The sequence below is a fragment of the Accipiter gentilis genome, chromosome 12, assembly GCF_929443795.1.
Source record: "Accipiter gentilis chromosome 12, bAccGen1.1, whole genome shotgun sequence".
NCBI classification, from domain to species: domain Eukaryota; kingdom Metazoa; phylum Chordata; class Aves; order Accipitriformes; family Accipitridae; genus Astur; species Astur gentilis.
The window spans coordinates 2,852,381-2,874,216 of NC_064891.1; the positions used below are offsets into that span (position 1 = coordinate 2,852,381).

The 21,836-nt window shown below is 41.3% G+C and overlaps 2 protein-coding genes across 3 annotated transcripts in view; one reads left to right on the plus strand and one right to left on the minus strand.

Annotated features, from left to right (window-relative positions):
- On the plus strand, positions 1 to 21,530 carry POLR2B (RNA polymerase II subunit B). Of its 2 annotated transcripts, XM_049814542.1 has the most exons (25): positions 1 to 123; positions 427 to 499; positions 2,238 to 2,388; positions 6,650 to 6,762; positions 7,033 to 7,252; positions 8,167 to 8,325; positions 9,368 to 9,532; positions 10,050 to 10,246; positions 10,968 to 11,087; positions 11,471 to 11,657; positions 12,770 to 12,913; positions 13,195 to 13,334; positions 13,455 to 13,566; positions 14,019 to 14,173; positions 14,428 to 14,626; positions 14,736 to 14,904; positions 15,362 to 15,458; positions 16,768 to 16,862; positions 17,149 to 17,399; positions 17,485 to 17,574; positions 17,861 to 17,968; positions 18,446 to 18,559; positions 18,652 to 18,812; positions 20,183 to 20,378; positions 21,283 to 21,530. In XM_049814542.1, exons 1-25 carry the CDS (start codon positions 105 to 107, stop codon positions 21,370 to 21,372), a joined length of 3,525 nt encoding a protein of 1,174 aa, XP_049670499.1. In that variant the 5' UTR covers positions 1 to 104; the 3' UTR covers positions 21,373 to 21,530. The 2 variants fall into 2 exon arrangements, with proteins under 2 accessions (XP_049670499.1, XP_049670500.1); XM_049814543.1 differs by lacking the exons at positions 20,183 to 20,378; positions 21,283 to 21,530 and adding an exon at positions 18,972 to 20,171.
- The window catches only part of IGFBP7 (insulin like growth factor binding protein 7), an 18,715-nt gene continuing 18,397 nt past the window's right edge, over positions 21,519 to 21,836 (minus strand). Inside the window, exon 5 of the mRNA XM_049814632.1 lies at positions 21,519 to 21,703. Coding sequence (XP_049670589.1) covers positions 21,684 to 21,703 — 20 coding nt within the window. The 3' untranslated portion in view covers positions 21,519 to 21,683. The remainder of the gene's footprint in view (positions 21,704 to 21,836) is intronic.

The window sequence follows — 21,836 nt, forward strand, 5'->3', positions numbered from 1 at the left end:
TCCGCGGTCTTCTCGTCGCAGCTCCGCCGGGCGCAGGCTACCGCCGCGCTCCTCGCCCCTCTGCTCGGCCGCCGCCGCCGCCCGCGGCTCTTCCCGTCGCCACCATGTACGACGCGGACGAAGGTGAGGGCGCTGCGGCTGCAGGCCGCTCCCCGTCGGGCCTTTTCTGCTGTTCAGCCCAGTGGGGGGGGGGGGCGGGAGGAAGGTAGGGCCAGCGGAAGGCTGTGAGGGTGTGGATGAAGGTGAGGGATGCTCCGGGCGCGGTGGCGTCTCCCGCAGGGGCCCTGCCGCCTTCGGGGGGGGCCGGGGTACTGCTGGGGTGGGGGGGGGTCCCTCAGCTCGCCCGTGTGCCGGCCCCAGCTCAGCAGGTGAGGGGAGACGCCGAGGTGATTGGAGCCTGGCTGAAATGTTGTGCTTCCCCCACAGATATGCAGTACGATGAAGACGATGATGAAATCACCCCCGACTTGTGGCAAGAAGCCTGCTGGATCGTTATTAGGTGGCTTTTTAAAACTCGCCGTTCTTCGTGCTTCGGCCTGTGTGCTCTTGGTCTCACGGGTGACACTCGGTTCACTAGCAGCGTGTCATGGAAGCTGCAGGCTTCTTGCTGTGCTAAATTTAGCACTTTCAGAGCAGAAGGTCTTTTAGCAGAAACAGCAGGGTTGTCATTAGGAATTAAGAAGCCTAGCTGACCCCCTGCAGGATACACGGTTTTGAATGAAGTTAGAATTGATTTTGATTCCATATCCAGCACGTAATTTTGTCCACTACTCTCACAGCTGTTGCTGGCATTAGGAAATCAGTATTTGGCTGTTGCACCGTGTTAGTGTTTCTCCAGCAAGACATGAATGTCCAGGACCTGCAGCTTCTTGTGACTGTTAAGGAGTGGGATGCTGTGCGGAACTGTGTAAAATGTGTTTCTCTTGCTAATTGCACCAGTCATCAAATGCATGTGACTGTTCTCTTGGAGCAGCAGTTGCAAACAGAAGGGTGGATCTGCGGGGGTGGTCCCATGGGCAGTCGAGAGCAGAGATGAGAAACTTTGGAGGCAGAAGGAGATCCTTTCTTTTCCAGCCCAGTGAAGAATGCTACCTCCGCTTTCAGTCTGATGGGAGGTAATAGAGGCAAGTCCCTCCACTGAGGCTGCATCTCATTTTGTATGGAGAAACACTTTTTTTACTGTGAGGGTGACTGAGCACTGGCATGAGTTGCCCAGAGAGGTTGTGCAGTCTCTGTCTCCACCCTTGGTGGTATTCAGAAGCTGTCTGGACATGGTCTTGGGCAGTCAGCTCTAGGTGACCTTGCTTGGGGTGGGGTGATAGGACAAAATGACCTCCAGAGGTCCCTTCCAACCTCAACTGTTCTGTGATACAGTTTGCCCTTTTCCTTCCTCCGTCCCCTTGTGCGATACCAGACTGCGCTGGCAAGATTCACTGTGGCAGCAGCACAATAGCCAAAGGGGTGTTGCCCTTCTTGGGGTAACGGGAAGTAATCGGCAGGGAGGTAGTTTTCACCAGTTTTCTCTACAGATCTTGGCAGTGATGGGACAGAAGCTGAGGTAGTGTGGGTTCCCTGGCTGGCTTCAGGAATGTGAGGCAGAAGAGCTTGCTGGCAGGAGCTCACGCAACAGACGTGTTTACATCATCCCATTAAAAGTTAGGATTTGGGGCTTCAAATTTAGCCTTTGATTTTTACACTTAGGTTGTGCTGGGTTGAAGCTGGGTGACATAAAGGCTAATGGAAATCCAGAGGAGGAGTGAAGCTGGGAATCTCTGTGTGGCTGGAACAGAGGGGATCCAAGCTAAGAAAAATTCTGAGAACTGTTACCTTGACTTAGGGGCATGCACTCAATTTACTGCAGCTTGGAAAATTAATTAAAACAAAGTAATTTCAATGCGTTGTTGAAAACTTCAGCTGAAGCCACTTTTACGGAGGTTTCAGTCATCACGTGTCCCTTCTAATTTAAGGTAGACTGCGCATACTAGTCATGGCTTAGGCAAGAGGTGGCAGCAAGTCTGTCACTTCATGGTGTCAGTGCCTTCAAATGCTGAGAGAGAACTGTTTAGCATTTTTAAGCATCCGTGTTTGAAAGTCATGCCTTGGGAAAAGTGAATGTGTTTGATTCTGTACTGTATTTCATGGCTTTTAAAGGCTTTGTAGTAAATACTTCTTAAGCTTGTTGTATAAAGTACGTAAATTAAGATATCTTGTTTGTTAACGCACTTTTTTTTTTTTAGCTCCTATTTTGATGAAAAGGGCTTAGTCAGGCAACAGTTGGATTCTTTTGATGAGTTTATTCAGATGTCTGTGCAGAGAATTGTTGAAGATGCTCCACCAATTGATTTACAAGCTGAAGCCCAGCATGCCACAGGAGAAGTGGAAGAGCCGGTAAGTGGAGACCTTCAGCAGAGGTAGTGTGTTTTTACAATACAAAATGATTTTATGTGGGGTTTATTCAGCCCCTGTCTCAAGAGATGGAAATATATCTAAGTTATGACACTGCTTATGCAGTCAGTAGGACAGAAGCGTGACCTCTTTGGAGTCTATGAGGTACATGGCTGAGTTTCCAGATAGTTGAGTATATGTCTGAGAAACACATGCAAGAGCTTTGTTATGCGTGGAATCAAACTTCCTTCTCCTATAGAGTTACTCTCTCCTGCTGGTTAAATTGTTGATTGAGCTGAGAAATGACCAAGAGCAATTGGCTGCTGCAGTTCATGCTGTCAATTACTGTACGAAACTGTACTGACAAGGATGTAGCAGACCAAGTCAGGTAGCCAAAAGCAAACTATGTTTTGGTGGGATTTTGACTTTCAGTAGCTTTACTATGGCAAGAAACGTTTATGGCTGAAAAGTTCTCTCTTAGCTTTCTTTGGCCAAAGTTAGGCCCAGGTTTTCAAAGGGTGCCATTGCTCATCATCTTCCATTGGCACCCTGTTCCAAAGGAGAACAAATTATCTGAGTTCTGCGCTGTGTGATGGCTCTTCTGCACCTTCTACAGTGGCTGTGGTGCTTCCATCCTTGTCCGTCGTGTGGTATGATCCCTCTTCCATAAGTGATCCGTTCCCCTGCTATCAGTCACTACCTTGCTGCTTCCCTGTAGGAAGGAATTTAAGATACCTGAGCGTTGAATTTGTTACAGGTTTTGACTATTCCTTTGCTGTTTTTTGCAGGCAAACAACTATCCTTTAAAGATAACAACTGAGATTTCTTTTAGTTTCTTTGTTAGACAAACAGTTCATTAACGTTTATCTCACTGTAATTCTCCTTAATGTTTCTTTTGTTATTGTATGTATATTATTGTGGAATTCTCTAGCTGTGCAGTTCTGCAGTTAGTATATGCATGGTATGTGGTTAAGGTTCAGATCGTGAGCATGGTATGTAACTTGATACTTTTTGCCCAAAAGCTAGTATTTTACTCTCTCAAATCAGAGAGGTTAGTTTCTTGTTCTTATTTATGAGATTAAAGTTTTTAGGAATAGGTCTAGATATGAGAAAAAGGAAACTTTTTTCCCTTCAGAGTCACTTGCAGGCAACCTCTCACCTCATTTGAAGATACTGGATTAATTTAAGGAGACTTGAGTGTATTGGACTAATTTGACTTTTTGTTTCTTTCTCCCTCCATTTCTCAGCCTCAATTTTTGAAAGCAATTTGGGCAATTTATAGCATATCAGAGTGTTTAACAACCATGATCAGAGATAGTGATTATGGTAAATGTGTTTTCCTTGAGAGCGCTTGCATGAGAACTTGGGAAAACTTGGTACTATACATGGCTGCTGCTGCAAATCCAGGAAAAAGGTGTTTCTTTGGGTAAGAATTGAGAGAATTTTTTTGACCTACAAAGTGTTTGCCAACAAGGCTCTGCCACCTGCTATTGTAGGAAGCTTTTGTGTCTTTTTAAAGTCAGATTGTTTTGAGGTCCTTTCTGATAATTCACCTCTTTGTTTACTGATTCTATAGAATCATCCTAGGAACTGGTGTTACACAGCTTGCTGCGTTTTTAGTTATTGATAAAGGTTATCCTTCTCCAGTAGCAGTTTTGGTTAGTAATGAGTAAGAGAGAATATCCTGAATACAGAAGGCTTGTTATTAATATATGTTGTGGACAGGGCAGTGTATTGGTTTTGTTTGGCAAGGTTTTGGTAGCGGGGGGGGGGTTACAGGGGTGGCTTCTGTAAGAAACTGCTGGAAGCTTCCCCTGTGTTCGAGAGAGAGCGAGCCCATATTAGCCGGCTCTGAGACGGACCCGCCGCCGGCCAAGGCCGAGCCAATCAGTGATAGTGGTAACGCCTCTGTGATAACATTTTTAAGAAGGAAAAAAAGTTGGGACGGAGAGAAACTGCCGCCGGAGTGAGGAGTGAGAACATGTAAGAGAAACAAGCCTGCGGACACCAAGGTCAGTGAAGAAGGAGGGGGAGGAGATGCTCCAGGCGCCAGAGCGAAGATTCCCCTGCAGCCCGTGGGGAAGACCCTGGTGAGGCAGGCTGTCCCCCTGCAGTCCAGGGAGGTCCACGGTGGAGCAGATCTCCACCTGTAGCCCGTGGAGGACCCCACGCCGGAGCAGGTGGGTTCCCGAAGGAGGCTGTGACCCCGTGGGAACCCCGCGCTGGAGCAGGCTCCTGGCAGGACCTGCGGATCTGTGGAGAGAGGAGCCCACGGAGCAGGCTTTCTGGCAGGACTTGTGACCCCGTGGGGGACCCACGCCGGAGCAGTGTGCTCCTGAAGGACTGCACACCGTGGAATGGACCCATGCTGGAGCAGTTCGTGAAGAACTGCAGCCCGTGGGAATGGCCCACGTTGGAGGAGTTCGTGGAGGACTGTCTCCCGTGGGTGGGACCCCACGCTGGAGCAGGGGAAGAGTGTGATCAGCCCTCGTCCTGAGGAGGTGAAGCGGCAGAAAATAACGTGTGATGACCATAAACCCCATCCCTGTCCCCCTGTGCCGCTGGGGGGGCTTGGTGGTGAAATCCGGGAGGGTAGTTTTGCCCGGGAAGAACGGAGGGGTGGTGGGAAGGTGTTCTGAGATTTCATTTTACTTTCTCATTACCTTGCTCTGGTTGATTTGTAATAAATTGAGTTAATTTTGCAAACTGAGTCTGTTTTGCCCGTGAAGGTAATAGTGAATGATCTCTCCTGTCCTTATCTCGACCCGCGAGCCTTTTGTTATATTTTTCTCTCCCCTATCCAGCTGAGGATGGGGGAGTGATAGAACGGCTTTGGTGGGCACCTGGTGTTCAGCCAGGGTCAACCCATCACAGGCAGCAATGACAGTTCAGTTTGTCTGAAAGCTGTGTTTTTTTGATAAATTGATGCAATAATCTGTTTAATCTCTAGAGGAAACAAAACCACCTAGCACAGGTGTTAGAAAGGTGGTTTCTGTGGTTCTGTGTAAGACAAAATGTATGGGATGGTTAATTTGTACCTTTGCCTTTAATAGTGAGGCCAGAGAAAGGGCTGAATATGAGGACTTTGAAAATATATTTCAGAAAGGCTAAAACCACTTGCAACATAAACCGTAAACTGACTTTTTCTTCCCTGCACTGGAGCTTGCTCTGCTAGAGCAAGTGTTGCTTTGGTGATGTGCTACAGTGGAGTCCTTATGACTGAGATACGGTAAAATGCCTGTATGGAATTCAAGTTTTGTTTTAGTAATAGATATTCTCAGCTGGCTTCTAGGCAGATACTTAGTTGGGGTGGCAGCACTGTAGTTATTTATTTGTGTTAGCTTCTGTTCTGCAAAGGGACGTGGTGGGAAATAGCAACTTGAAGAAAACAGGGTAAGGAAACAAGCCTTTCAACTTGTATACATGCAGATCTGATGATTTGCTTATGTTTCTCTACCCACCTGGATTTTGGCCTGTGAAAGAACGCTTTGTGAGTAGAGTGGCTCATCTCTAGGTCCTTTTGCATGCAAGGAAGGCCGAGACCCGGCAGGCTTGTGCACCAGGGCTGAGATTACACATACAAAGTACTTGAACAAAGCTACTGTTGTGTAACTGCTTGCTTTCTTTTAAGTTCTAGCTCCCGCTACCAGATACACAAATGCACTTTGATAAGGATATTGTTTTAAAACTTCTACCCCTTTATTTTAAATGCAAGGCTTTTGATTTTAAGTGAACTGCAGGCTCTAAACCTCGTTGCAGTAGAATTCTGAGGGGTGAGTGGCTCTCGGAGCAAATCTTTACAAAAACTCCCACGTTGTTTGATATGTCAGCTATCTCTTTGTATGTGTTGAAGCAGATTCACCTTTTTGCATCATAAAACTAGCAGTTTTATCTGAAGTTACCTAAACAATAAATATCTAAGAAGGCATATGTAAGGCATATTGTTTGTTAATATATTCACTGATTTGGCAGATTTTCAGTTTGTAGCTGTTTTATAGGAAGAAGACTTATTTGGGTACTTTATTCTTCTCTTACCAATGGGTTTGACCCTTCAGTTTCCTCTGTTGTTTTTTATTAATGAGGTGTTTAGAAATTATTGAAAGTTTTTCATTGCTTTTTTTGATCTAGTCATCTGAAGAGGGTTTGTTTCCATGTTTTGAGCTGAGAACATGCAGCAGCATTGGGTATTAAGCTCTAGGGCCGCTCTTGAACAACCAAAATGGATGTTTCTTCCATTACAGGTAAATGTCTTCTTGTTTTCCAGCCCCGGTATCTGTTGAAGTTTGAACAAATCTATCTCTCCAAACCTACCCATTGGGAAAGAGATGGAGCACCTTCACCTATGATGCCCAATGAAGCCAGACTGAGAAACCTTACGTAAGAACAAACTCTGTAGTGGATAAACACAAGGAAGGACTGGCTCTGCATTATTAACTGATAGTCTTTTTCAATTTAGTAGTGCCTTAAAAATGTAATAATTACTGCTCTATTTAAATTTCCACGTCTAGTTGTTAAATCCAGATGACGATTGATGTGGTAATAATGCTTAATATTACCAGTGAGTGCTTGAATAACCACATTCATTATCCTTGAGTACAACCTTGAGTAATAACTGACAGATAATACAATGGTGGTTTTATTCTGTAGGTATTCAGCTCCCTTGTATGTGGATATAACTAAAACAGTTATTAAAGAAGGAGAGGATCAGTTACAGACACAGCATCAGAAAACTTTTATAGGAAAAATTCCTATTATGTTACGTTCAACATACTGTTTGTTGAATGGCTTAACTGACCGTGATCTTTGTGAACTGAATGAATGCCCGCTTGATCCTGGTGGCTACTTTATCATTAATGGATCAGAAAAGGTAAGGGATTATACCTTGCACAGCCATCTTTACAGACACTGAAAGTTCTGTTACTTGTTTCCATATGTTTTGCCAGGAGCATAAGCACTTTTATTCCAGTGTATCACAGTCACTGTGGGTGCTCATGATCTTGTAGAAAGATGGGCTTTTAGTTTTCTGTTAGGACTTTCTCGAGCCACCTTTTCTTCTTCTCTGAGGCACGTTTCCCTTCTTCAGTTTCATAAACTGTTTTGCATTGAATGCCACTAAGTACTCTAGATATTTTCCGTTCCATTTTCAACATTGCAGAGCAGCATGCACTCTAAAATGGGGTATTTTTTCACTTGGAGTCTCCTCCAGTTTGTTCACAGCAGTATAGATGCATTTTATTGTAAGAATAGGTTCTTCCCTCCATTGCTGTGGATTCAGCTTTAGCAAATCATACCCTGTCCATGCTTGTGCCTTACCAATGGAACTGACACCTGGGCAAACACAGCAAAAGAAATGAGAGTTGTATTTTTCTTCTGGGGGAAAAAAAAATAATCTGGCTTTGACTATCAGAGATGGCATTTAAATTTAAATGCCTGTGTAGTGTGTTGGCCTTGGAAACAGGTGGTGAAATGCTTTCTCTATCAGTGTTGTGCCTAAAGCTAACAGAAATGTCTTGGCACAGCTAGAAAATGTGGTTAAGTACATCATAGAGAACAGTATTCTTGGAGTCTTTTGGTTATTCTATCTTAACTAGGTGTATGTTTTGCTTAATACTGTAGTTTTAAAATGTAGAATGTAATCCAACTGAGTCTGGCAAATTGACTTAATGCTGTGCAGTGCTGTTAAAAGTTAAGGCACCTGAAGGAATAGTAGAAACACAGTGCTTGTTACTTTCAGCATGTCCTTTTGTCAGTTACTTAATAGTGTTCTTGTTTCTAACACAGGTTCTGATTGCTCAAGAGAAAATGGCTACAAACACAGTGTATGTGTTTGCAAAGAAAGATTCAAAATATGCCTACACAGGAGAGTGTAGATCTTGTCTGGAAAATTCCTCTCGACCAACAAGTACTATATGGGTTAGCATGCTGGCCAGAGGTGGGCAGGTATGCCTAAGCAGTAATAACCCCTGCCCTGGGGCTTACAATAAAGATTATTTTAGGAGTTTTCTTACTGTCCTGTCTATTCATGTCATTTACTTTCGGGATTTTGAGAAGAAATTTCTTCCGATACTAAGTTGTAAAGAAGGTAAAATTAAATGAAAATGTATTCTGTTTGTCACAGATTATGCCTGTCTCTGGGACAAATAATTTAAGGATTGAAATGAAGACTCAATTTGTGGCAGGTTTTAGGGTGAGGCTAAAAAATAATTGTAGAATTACTGTAAATGAGTTTTTAGAAAATCCAAACAAGCTGTGTCCTGTTCTTTGACAAAGGACAAGAATAGGAGCAGGGAGTCTGTATTTGCTGATGGCTAAGCTAGTGTTTAGATGTATCTGCAGACCAGATGTTAATTCATATTTAATATCTAATTGTGCCATCTGTGAGGGGAAATAAGTGCTATTCATAATTTCAAAAGCAGAAGGTGTCAGTACTCGTTTACCATTGCGCTGATGTTTGGAAAAATCCCAAACATGTTCCAAGACTAACTTTAATAGAAGCCTTACACCACTCTTGCTCCTGGTGGCTAAGGTACTCTTCAGTGATTGTCTTTCTGCATCCCACAGTGTTTGTTTCTTTCTGGGAGGGGGGAGCAGCTACTTGTATAATTACAAGAATGGAGTCTTATACGGTGGATTAGAAAAGCTGGGCTTAAACTGACAGAAGGAAAGCTGAAGGTGGATAGGATTGTTCTTTGCCAACACACAAAGGGAGAGAAATGATGCATACAGATGGGCAAGTAGTATTATCTAAATTCCTTTGTATCAGTTTTTACAGACTTTTAAAGTTAGAAATGTTTTTGAAATAAAAAAGTCACTGCTGGAGTAAGGTTGCAGAATAGCTGCTTAGTTGGCCTTCTAAGAAGTAATGTTTCCTTGTAGTGCCTGAATAAATACACTTATGTTGTATCATCCAAATCCAGAGAGATATTTTTATTTAAAGGCAAAATCATTTAAGACCAATGTATGCTTTTCCCCATCTTTTCAGGGTGCAAAGAAGAGTGCTATTGGTCAGCGCATTGTAGCAACTTTGCCATATATCAAACAAGAAGTCCCCATCATAATTGTCTTCCGTGCACTAGGCTTTGTGTCCGACAGGGACATTTTAGAGCACATCATATATGATTTTGAAGATCCAGAAATGATGGAAATGGTAATATATGTTAAATAAGTTATTTCCTCGCTTGACATTTGGTGATGTGTAGGTGTGGCTAATCATAATTCAAAGTATTGTTCATTTTCCAATTGTAATTTATTACTTTATTATTTTTGTGGGTTGTCTATTAGAAATGTCAAAAGTTCTCTGCCTAAAGCTATTCTAATCAGTATTTTAAGTGCACAGAGTCTAATGGAAATTTCAGATTTAATATGTATTTAGAGAGGCAGGGTCTTATCCTGCTGCCATTGACTTGAACTGTAAAATCCTGATTTATACATGAAAAAGCAACAGGCCTAGAATGTACTCAAATGAGAACTATTTTTAGTGTGCTTTCTGTGTGCTCTGTTACTGTTTGCTGCTGCTCTTGAAAGAGCTACTAGAGTAAAGCCAGAAAGAACTGGGTCAGCAATTAGCAGTTCCTGGAAAGAATCATCAGCAAACGACTGCATAGTTTCCTTCAACTCTGACAGGCAGTGGATGCTACAGGATTTTGCTGTATTTTGTGCATTAGGTCAAACCTTCTCTGGATGAAGCGTTTGTCATTCAGGAGCAAAATGTTGCTCTAAACTTCATTGGATCAAGAGGTGCAAAGCCAGGTGTTACCAAAGAAAAGAGAATCAAGTACGCTAAAGAAGTCTTGCAGAAAGAAATGCTCCCACATGTTGGTGTCAGTGACTTCTGTGAAACCAAGAAGGCCTATTTTCTAGGGTATGTCAGTATTTTCTGTCATACATCTGCAAATGGACCCTGAATACAGATTTTATTCACTTATATGATTGGAAGAACACACTGAATGGAAGTTTTGTTTTTAACCTCAGTCTTCTGGATACTCAGTGATAAACTTTAGGGCACCGGTATATTTTCATAGCTGAAAAAATGCAGATGTTGATAAAATAGAAAAAAAATTGAAACAAAACAAGCCTCTAACAAGTTTTGGATCTTAAGTTAGATGTGATGGTAGTGATTAATGACTTTTTGACATTGCGTTGCATGGACAACATATAGAGGTTGATAACTGATGTGTAGGTAACTACTGATAAACTGTTTATAATGTAAACTCTTTAAAACTATTAGCACATTCTCTTGATCACTGGTTATTGGTATGCAGATGAACCGTAGCATCAGGAGATTTACCGTTTTACACCTGATTCCGTGTGCTTAAACATAGCCCATATTACAGTACAGGACAGACATAGCAGAAGATGCATTGCCGTCGTGATGTCTCTCTCTAGTTACCTGAACTTTCAGTGGGTCATTCACCTCTAAGGACATACGTGCTGAAGAGGTTTGTTTTAGGACAGCAGTATCCTAAAGATCCAGAATGGACGGCCTTTAGGAAACAGCTCACTGATTTATCTATGAAAGCATGTAATCTTTTTTGTGAATGTCTGCTGCCAGTTTAAAACATACACTATCTTATTTGCCTTAGGTATATGGTTCATAGATTGTTGCTGGCAGCACTGGGAAGAAGAGAGCTTGATGACAGAGATCATTATGGCAACAAAAGACTGGATCTTGCTGGGCCACTGTTAGCTTTCCTATTCAGAGGGTAACTATAATATGTACATTTGCTTTGGAGATAATTAATAGTAGAGGCATTGCCAACTCTGTGCTTCTAAATCAATCAGACTATTCTGTTGTGTCTGGTAGCTGGTCTTGGACCACACAGCCTGTATCTGATTATGACTTTTTAATGGAGTGAGTAAGTTTCCTCTAATAGTAGGTGGCTAGCATTAACTTGTTTTGAAGCATATTTTGTGCGTGTTCATAAACAGGTTAATTTGGTTTGGGTTTCTTTTCGCCCCCTCCTCCCCTAGTTACAAATTACTTGCTTCTTTTCAGGAGGCCAGTGACATTTTTTCCAAAGAGGGCTAAGTAGGCTGAATTGCTACAGTACTGTTTAATCATGTTTCTTGGCATCTTCTTCTACAGAATGTTTAAGAATTTGCTGAAGGAAGTGAGAATATATGCACAAAAGTTTATTGACAGAGGGAAGGATTTCAACTTGGAACTGGCAATTAAAACAAGAATTATTTCAGATGGTTTGAAGTATTCATTGGCAACTGGAAACTGGGGTGACCAGAAGAAAGCTCATCAGGCCAGAGCAGGAGTATCTCAGGTACAACAGCTGAACAAAGCATGGTAGCATTTGTTAGGTTTACATAAGAGTAAAACTGTATCATAGAAGAGTTTTTAACATTGCTTGGCACCCGTGCATATTGTATGTTAAATAGAACCATTTTTAAAAGGAAACTTGCAAGGCTGAAACGGATTAAGATCCAAATGGTTGAGTCTAATGTGGGGTTTGGGGTTTTTTTTTGTTGTTGTCTGGGTTTGGTTTTAGCTATTGGGTTTGCTGCTAAACAGTTGGTGTAGCTCTCGTAAAGACTTTTTGTGTTGGAGCATATACTTGTATGTCTGGTGAAGTCCTATTCCCAGGGAATCTTTAGGGAGGATGGATTTCTTTCCTTTAACTACTTCCAGTCCTTCACAGGTGGTTAAAGAAACTTGAGTGACAACTTGTAATATAACAGTTATGTATTCCACAGCTAATGATGAGGAGCACTGACTTTATTAGCCCAGAGCAGTGTTTAGTTAGGCCCATTTCTCACAAAGGTGGAAACGGGAAAGAGGTGACAGTTTTTAAATGCAAGCATGTTTTTTTCTCTGGAGCCCTGGTGAGATCATAATTTGGGGAAAGCAAAGCTAGGAAAGGTGTGAAGATGGTAGCTGTCCCTGGATGGTGAGTTGTTGGTGTGTGTGTATCAGGGGCTTGTTTGCTTTTTAAATGAACTCTCGCATTTCTGTAAAATCAAATTTTCTTAAATTTTTGAGGAGCCTTGAGCAGACTCTGATAAGAATGTAAATGCTGATTTGCTGCTAGTAACTAAGTCATCTTACAAACTAAGTTTGAAAAGATCTCTGTGTCATTGTACTGGCAAACACTCCTGGTGAAAATGCAGCTTAAAAAGTATTTTTACAAGTATCACTCATTCTAGTTACCCGATCAGGGTAAGCTGTACTACATAAAAAAAACAGATGTTGGGGTAATCTTAGTCCAAGATTAATGGACGTGAACTAAAAAGTGTAGCTAACAAATATCAGCTGTTTTTAGTTCTTTTGAAGTATATAATTTCTAGAGGGCATTGATCCTTTTCTCTGATGTATCATGATGCCTGTCAACAGCACACTTAAGAAGCTTTGACTAACTGAATTCCTTACTATGGGCAGGTGTTAAACCGCCTGACTTTTGCATCTACGCTTTCCCATCTGAGACGCCTGAATTCTCCAATTGGTAGAGATGGAAAACTAGCAAAGCCCAGACAGCTGCACAATACGCTGTGGGGAATGGTTTGCCCTGCTGAGACCCCAGAGGTAATGAGAGTAGTATTTATGTCAGTACTTACGCCTAACTGCTTTTATCTGCTAGTCGTTTTATAGCCATAGTGCTTGTGATAATCACTTGCACTGTTTTTTTTAAATGCTGACGTGAATATTTAGCTTTATAGCTAACTCTGTAGTTGAGTGGTAGAAATTAATGAAGTAAATAGCATGTTTTGTGTCCAGTTCCTTGAGGACTTGAAGTTTAAATTCTCAGCTTTTCTTGGGGGAATCTCTTGATTTGGAAATGCAAGTTAACTTCGTGTTTCTACTAGGGTCACGCAGTAGGGCTTGTGAAGAACTTGGCCCTGATGGCTTACATTTCTGTGGGGTCTCAGCCATCCCCAATTTTGGAATTCTTGGAGGAGTGGAGTATGGAAAACCTGGAAGAAATATCTCCAGCAGCAATAGCTGAGTATGTACAAATGAAACTGTTTAAACAGACTTAAGCTTTTTATCCTGCACAACACTTCAAGGGTTTGGGTGTTTGTTCGGGTTATTTTTAATTATTTGTTTGTTTTCCCCCTCTTTCTAGTGCTACCAAGATCTTTGTTAACGGCTGCTGGGTAGGCATACACAAAGATCCAGAGCAGCTCATGAATACCCTAAGGAAGCTCCGTCGTCAGATGGACATCATTGTGTCAGAGGTATAAATTTTACATCTAGAGTTTGGGTGTCTTTTTAGATGAGAGAGGATAATGCCTTGATACTACTTTGCAAACTCCAAGTAACATTATTTGCAAGTCTCTTTCTGAACATTGTACTTTGGCGGGGGGGGGGAAGTTTTTGTGGGTTTGGTACTTTTTGGTTTTGTTGTTTGTTTGTGGTATGTGATTTGTTGTTTGGTTGTAGGTTTTTTGTTGGTTTGGGTTTTGGTGGTTGGTTGGTTTGTTTGTTTAAACGAGGATCCAGTTGAAAAAACAGTTGAAAATAGTCTCTTGAAATGCTTCTGTTTGTAGGAGTGTTAATGTTTGTTCTGTGCTGCTGATAGCACCTGTAAGGTCTTTGCTTTAGGGAACTTTGTTATGCTATTTTGTGTTCCATAGTTCTGATTCTGGGCTGAGACTTTGTACTCACGGAGTGCTGCTTTCTTGTACAGGTCTCAATGATTAGAGATATTCGTGAGCGAGAAATCCGCATCTATACTGACGCAGGCAGAATTTGTCGACCCCTTTTAATTGTGGAAAAACAGAAGTTGCTGTTGAAAAAAAGGCATATTGACCAATTGAAGGAACGAGAGTATAACAATTACAGGTGAGAGATGTTCCTGAAATTCTGAATGACTAATTTTCCATCCTGGAAGCTGGAAGTTGCCTTAGGTTGGAGAGAGAAATGTTTAAAGCTTTGTGCAGTACAAAGATGCTTTCTCTGCCTGGTAGCTTAATTCATTTGTTTTATCACACTGAGGCAGTGGTAGTAATAATAAGCCAGGAAAGTCCTTTTTCTTGTTACTGCTGAAGAGACACATTTTGTGTGTTAATTGAGTATTTCAGACACTGGTTATTCAGTTGGCAGGATCTCGTGGCCAGTGGTGTAGTAGAGTACATTGATACACTGGAAGAAGAGACTGTGATGCTGGCAATGACTCCAGATGACTTGCAAGAGAAAGGTGTGGCATATTGTTCAACATACACGCACTGTGAAATTCACCCATCTATGATCCTGGGAGTATGTGCATCTATTATCCCTTTCCCTGATCACAACCAGGTCAGTGCATCACTTCTGACATCCTGCCTTTAAAGTTGATAAAAACCCCACATGCGTATGTGTAAAGAGCTTTATGTACATACATACTGGTCTTTCCTTGTCTGTCCAGTCTCCCAGGAACACATACCAGTCTGCTATGGGTAAACAGGCTATGGGAGTTTACATTACAAACTTCCATGTTCGTATGGATACGCTGGCACATGTGTTGTATTATCCTCAGAAGCCCCTTGTAACAACACGCTCCATGGAGTACTTGCGATTTAGAGAATTACCAGCAGGTATGTTGTCAGTTAATGTTTATTAAACAAAAATACTGCTGTTTTGTTTAAACTAGGTCACATATGTTGTGTCTAATACTTTAATATTTAGCAAATATATGTAATTTAAAAAATAATTATAGGTTAAATGTTAACTTGTAGTTTGACACCTAGACTGCAGAAAGTACGTTGCTAGTGTTGCAACTGAAATTACCTTATCCATATAGCCTGCTAAAATCTAATGGGAAAAATGCATTTTCTGTATTGGTATTTGCTAGGTTCTTCACAAGGGGTCACTCTTGACTCCTAAAATTGCATTTGCTGATACCACGTGGGTTTTTTTGTGTGGGACATGGAGATTTTATCTCGGAAAGGGTAGAATAGCTTCATTGTAGAGAACACAGCTTATTTTGAGTTATAAGTAATGCCTGTCTGGTATGTGTGCATACTTTCAAAGTATTTGCTCTACATATTACAGGTATCAACTCGATTGTAGCCATTGCATCATACACAGGCTATAACCAGGAAGACTCTGTCATCATGAACCGTTCTGCTGTTGACAGAGGCTTTTTCAGGTGAGATTTTGTAAATTTTTTAACTGTTTGGAAAAAAAAAAAAGTATACTGAGTTGTCCAGAGGCTCAAGAAAAGGTCATCTTAGGCTGGAAGACACCATTCTCCAAATCTTTTCAACCTGAGAAGCTTTTTAATATTTTTTTTTTTAAACGAGAATGGAGGGAGCAGCACAGTGAAAATGATGAACGTGTATCTTAGGAAAACACAGCAAGTAATGGTTCATCCTTTGTGTAACCTGACTTCCCACTCTGTCTTCCCAACTCTTCCATTTTGTTCTTATTTACTATGTTTACTGTTCTTTGTATGGTGGTTAAGTGAAAAAAATATTTGGACTCTTTGCTCTTATATTGTCATATAACTTGTCAGTTATGTGAACACCTTAATGCCAATATTGCAGCTTTGTAATATAGTCTTGTCTTTAGTAGCATGACAATTGCTACCAGTGAGGATTGACATTTTTGTCTCCTTAGTAGCAACTGCTGTTTGGACAACTGGCAAGTGAAGTGACTTTGTGCATTATAGTTTTTAGATGGGTGTGTTTAGCTGTATAGCTGGTCAATGGGTTTCTAGTTTTGTTTATTTTCTTTTGCCCAAGTTGAGCCCAAGAATTGTGTGCTTGGTATGTTGGATCTACTGCCTGCCAATGTATAATAAGACTTTAATGGCTCACGTGAACCTTTTATAGAATCTCCTGTGTGCATGGGACTAATTAAATGTCAATAATATTTATCTGAAAGGCTGTGGCGTGGCTTTGGTGTGTTGGCAAATGAGGCAGCAAACAAAAACCCCTAAAGCCCCAGAAAGAAACCTATATAAATTGAAAGTTTTCCACTGCAGCTCTGTTGTACTGAGTGTGGCACTGCAAGGTAGCAGTAGAAGCCTAAAAATGCTTGCAAAATGGCAAGTGTAAGGAGAAAAGTAATATGAGAATGATATGATGTGATTATCTTTAGGAATAATAACTACTTTTGAGATGTCAAGCAGATCTGAAGGTCTCTGCAGTTCGTAAAAAATTAGCATGTTATCTGTAGGTACTTTAGCAATATCTGAAAAGTGACCATCAAAATGCCAGCTGAAACTGTTTTTTGTTTGTATGGTGGGATGGTTTTTGTTTTTGTTTTCCCCTCCTCAGTGATGGACAGATTAACAAGACTAGAGGAAAGGTTGTGTGGCATGTGAACATTATTTGTTTTGGTTGTCATCAGTAACAGTAGCCATAATATGTGATAAAAGGGTGATAAATTGAGATGCACAGATGAGGAAAAATTATGCTGGTTTCACTGGAGAAGGCTTTATAACTTTGTTTCAGATCTGTGTTCTATCGTTCATACAAAGAGCAAGAGTCTAAAAAAGGGTATGACCAGGAAGAAGTTTTTGAAAAGCCTACGCGTGAAACTTGCCAAGGTAAGATACAGGAGTGTGTGAAGACTGAGCTTTTAAATTAATTTTGTGGGCAAGGTTGTTAATGTTGAACTGATTCAGTCTTTATTTTGGGATATACAAAATAGCAGAAATGTCTGTATTAATAGTAAAATATATCAGTTGAGATATTTGCATAAAATTGTCTTTAGGCAATTCAGCAGTAGTCTGAAGTTGCAAGCAGACTTGTTGAATTTCTACAGAACATCAAAGTAAACATGTTGAAAAATTCGGGAGTCTACCTTTTTTTTTCTCTTTTTTTTCCCCAAAGGTATGAGACATGCAATCTATGACAAACTTGATGATGATGGTTTGATAGCACCTGGGGTGCGTGTGTCTGGGGATGATGTCATCATTGGCAAAACAGTAACGCTGCCAGAAAACGAAGACGAACTGGAAAGCACTAACAGACGTTTCACAAAGAGGGACTGTAGTACTTTTCTGCGAACTAGTGAGACTGGTATTGTAGATCAGGTCATGGTAACACTTAACCAGGAAGGATACAAGTTCTGCAAGATTAGGGTGAGCAGTGACATGTGCTTTCTACTTCTAATAATTTTTGTTCTGTATTTAAGTTACCAGTTGAATGTTTTCCTATGGCTTACAGGTACGCTCTGTAAGAATCCCACAAATTGGAGATAAGTTTGCCAGCAGACACGGGCAGAAAGGAACTTGTGGTATCCAGTACAGGCAAGAGGTAGTGATTTTTTTATTATTTTTTTTTCTTTTTCTCCTTCTTAACATTTTATCTCTGATCTTCTTAGCATTGGAGCTGCCTTAAGTGAGTTGTCTGTGGAATATCTACTAGAGTGCAATATATTGACTTAAATTTAGCTAAAATATGTTTAGAAAGGGACACAGCTCCTTCTTACATGGTACTTCAGTGCCTTTGAAATGCTTTAAGAGATTTAATTTGAATCCACAGAACTGCTTTTCTTAAAGTTGATATTCTGGCCAGTACTGATTCTGTTTCCCTGTTCTAGGATATGCCCTTCACCTGTGAAGGCATCACACCTGATATAATTATCAACCCTCATGCCATCCCTTCCCGCATGACCATTGGTCACTTGATCGAGTGTCTTCAGGGGAAGGTAAGAAGAATCTTTTATGCTGTATGCCTGAGCAGTATGAATTAAAATGTTTTCTCCGCCCCCCCCCCTTTTTTTTTTTTTTTTTTAAAGATACTACTCCACGGTAGGTGTTAATCCACTAAAAAATAACAATTGTTCTCCAGTTACTTGATAGCAAAAGCAGGTTTCTTGGAGAAGACCTACAGTCCTGTAAATTTTGTCCAGCAAGTCAGACTACAGTGTACTCTCTCATCTGTTGCTTTTATTCCAAACATTTCCTGTGACCCAGAGAAAGGAGCAGCAAAATTGTTGATACGGTGTATTTTTTAAAATCTCACTGTAAATTGTGAAGCTGATAAACAAAGCAAGATAAGCTACTATCATGGGCATGGAATCTCACATTCTGGCATGAAGAGTTAAAACTGTTTGAAATAGCTTAATGTTGTCTGACCAGTCCTTCAGAAGTCTGACAAGCTTTTGCAAATCTCTTCTCTGTAGGTGTCTGCAAACAAAGGAGAAATTGGTGATGCTACACCTTTTAATGATGCTGTCAATGTGCAGAAGATTTCCAATCTTTTATCAGATTATGGCTATCATCTAAGAGGAAATGAGGTATAATCAAAGTATCAATTCACTGTATTTTTTTAATATACATTTGATGGATGGTAAGGCTTATGATTCAGTGATTGCATTGGCTACTTCAGGTCCTCTACAATGGCTTCACTGGTCGAAAAATCACATCGCAGATCTTCATTGGTCCTACATATTATCAGCGATTGAAGCACATGGTAGATGACAAAATCCATTCTCGTGCAAGAGGGCCAATCCAGATACTTAACAGACAGCCCATGGAGGGTAGATCTCGGTAAGGATGTTTGATGTTTCTATACAGTGTTTTCTTTTTCTTTGAAGTTTTTAGCCCTAAAAATTAGCTGCCTCAACTTTGCAGCTAGAATTTAATTAGCTCACCCTGATTACCCACACATTTTAATGTGTTTGGCTGAAGATGATGTACTGCGTGCAGGTGTCAGGGTTTTGGTAGCAGGAGGTGCTTCTGGGATGGCCTTTCTGAGAAAGGACCAGGGGTTGCCTTGTGCTGGACAACAGCTACTTACAGCTGGCTCCAACAGACCCACTGCTGGCCAAAGCTGAGCACGTCAGTGATGCTGGTGGCACATATGTGGTAATGTACTTAAGAAATGGTAAAAAACACTGTGCAGCAGCTGTGAGAAGAGTGAGAAAATGTGAAAGGAAGGTCAGTGAAGGAGGAGGGGGAGGAGGTGCTTCAGGCACCGGAGCAGAGATCCCCCTGCAGCTCGTGGAGACACCATGGTGGCATAGGTTTTCTACCTGCAGCCCACGGAGGACCACAGGTGGAGCAGATACCTGCACTACAGCCTGTGGAAGGCTGGAGCAGGTTCCTGGCAGGAGCTGTGATCTGTGGGGGACCCATGCTGCAGCTATCTGTTCCTGAAGGATTGTACCCTGTGGGAAGGGCCCATGCTGGAGCAGTTTGTGAAGGTCGACCCCATGAGAGGGACCCCACACTCAAGCAGGGAAAAAGTGTGAGGTGGAAGGAGTGGCAGAAAGGAACTGTTATGCCCTGACTGAATCCCCATACCCCATCCCCCCTGTGGCCATTGGGAGGGGAGCAAGGAGTTGGGAATGAAGACATGAAGTTGAGCCTGGGAAGAAGGTAGGGGAGAAGATATTTTTAGTTTTGTCTTTGTTTCTCACCATCCTAGTCCACTTTTAATAGGCAATAAATTAAATTCCTTTTCCCCATCCTGAGTCTGTTTTGCCTATGATGGTAATTGGTAAGTGATCTCCCTGTTTTTATCTCAACCCACAAGCTTTTCCATCTTCTTTTCTCCCCCTGTCCTGTCGACATGAGGGAGTGAGAGAGCAGCTTGGTGGGTATCTGGCAGCCAGCCAAGGTTAAACCTACCACAGATGAGTAGAGTATGATTTAATTGTTTTACCTCACTTTGCTATACAGTTGTGCTGTGTCTGTTAGCTGTCTGACACCTTTAGAAATGCTTAGCAGTGGTTACAAATTATTGTGTTTGCATTCTCCCTAATAGTTTTATTCTGAGGTGTTAGAGGAAAATTAATCCACAGCTTTACACCTGCCTTGTAATACTGCTGTTGTGTTTCTGGTAACTTACTTGTTCCACCAACAGGAACTGATGTATTTTACCAAAGAACTCGAGTTTTTTCTTTTCCTCTTTTCAGTGATGGTGGTCTTCGTTTTGGAGAAATGGAACGCGATTGCCAGATTGCTCATGGAGCAGCCCAGTTCTTGAGAGAAAGATTGTTTGAAGCTTCAGACCCGTACCAAGTCCATGTCTGTAACCTCTGTGGAATCATGGCAATTGCAAACACAAGGACTCACACCTATGAATGCCGGGGATGCCGCAATAAAACTCAGGTACGTGTGGTTTACATCAGCCAGTGTTTCTCTTTGTGGGCAAGAGGAAATGCCACTTCAGTGAACAGGAGGATAGGGAAGTAAATATTTAAAGAAGCACCATAACAGTTGCTATTTTAGTTTCATAACTGTTTTCAGTGTTTATAGTGTCCTAGTTAATTTGGATGTTTCCTTATTAATTTTTACAGTGTTGGCTTGCCACTTGGCAGGAAATGCTGTTCAAGTATTTTGCAGTGCAGAGTTTTCAGAGACTTTAAAAGTAAATGCTTGAGAGCTTATTTTTAGAAATAAAACTCAGAATCACAGGAATTTAGAGCCATCGCCCTTGTGACTGTCCCCATGAAGATATTTATGTTTGCAGAGCTGGGTCCCCAATGGGAGGTCTTTTGTGTTGCACTTTTTTTTTTTTTTTTTTTTTTTTTTAAATTAAAAAAAAGCTCTGTAGTGTGTGCTTGGTTACAGAACTATGTCAAGAGAGAGTGGCAGCAGGGATAAAAATAGTTGCCTTAAACAGGCTTGTTTTTGTGCTAGGGACTGACTCCTGCATCTCTGACAATGGCATTGGGGTTACTGAAGAGATGTGTGCTGGAAATCTTAACTGCATTTACTGCACATCAGGCACACTTTGCTATGCACATGTTCCCTTGTTAAATGGCTCAGATCCTTTGGCTGCAGGTTTTATTATTAAAAATGCGTTCTGAATAGCTGCTGTGTACCCTCTACAGACCACCTCAGCTCCCCTCTTACTTTGTTACTGTCTGTGAGCAATTGTTGTTAAATGCTTTCATGCATAACTTCAGATTCAGTTTTGAGCCATAAAACTTGACAAGTTATTTGTGTAGAGGGTGGTGGAAGTTGATGCTTTAGGAGTGCTTATCACAAGCCTTTTGAAATCTCTTTCCAGATATCTTTGGTTCGAATGCCCTATGCCTGCAAACTCCTCTTCCAAGAACTGATGTCTATGAGTATTGCACCTCGTATGATGAGTGTTTAGCCTTTAAAAGGGCTTTTTTAAAAAATTATGAGACTGAAGTGCTCAAGTTATGTTTTGTTTTGTGTAGGTTGCATTTAAAATACAGTTTTACTTATCTGCTATGTGCTGTTCAAAAGTATGTTTATTTCCTGTAAATAGAATTAAAATTTGTAATCAAACTTGTGAATCTCTTTATTTGTGTATCTGTGAAATAAGTGCGCAAGCAAATTGGTGATGAAAGAATAAGGGAGTAAGAGGGAATGATTAGTGAGCCAGAGGTTGCAGCTTTCCAAAATACTAATTCAAAACTGTGCGAAGTGAAAGTCCTCACATCACAGCTCTGCACCGTCATCTGTGGAAAAACAAAACCACGTTACGCTCTGTACTGTTCTAAGGGGTAATATCGCAACTTGGGCAGTAGCACAGTGAGTGAGTTTTCTGATGTCTTAGCTGAGGGTGAGACCTGACAACTCAGTCCTTCCCTC

Excerpts from the sequence above, each read along its gene's own strand:
- POLR2B (XM_049814542.1), top strand. Across the intron at positions 2,389-6,649 it reads CAGGAGAAGTGGAAGAGCCG|CCCCGGTATCTGTTGAAGTT; the intron begins GTAAGTGGAGAC and ends CTTGTTTTCCAG. Across the intron at positions 14,627-14,735 it reads CTTTCCCTGATCACAACCAG|TCTCCCAGGAACACATACCA; the intron begins GTCAGTGCATCA and ends TTGTCTGTCCAG.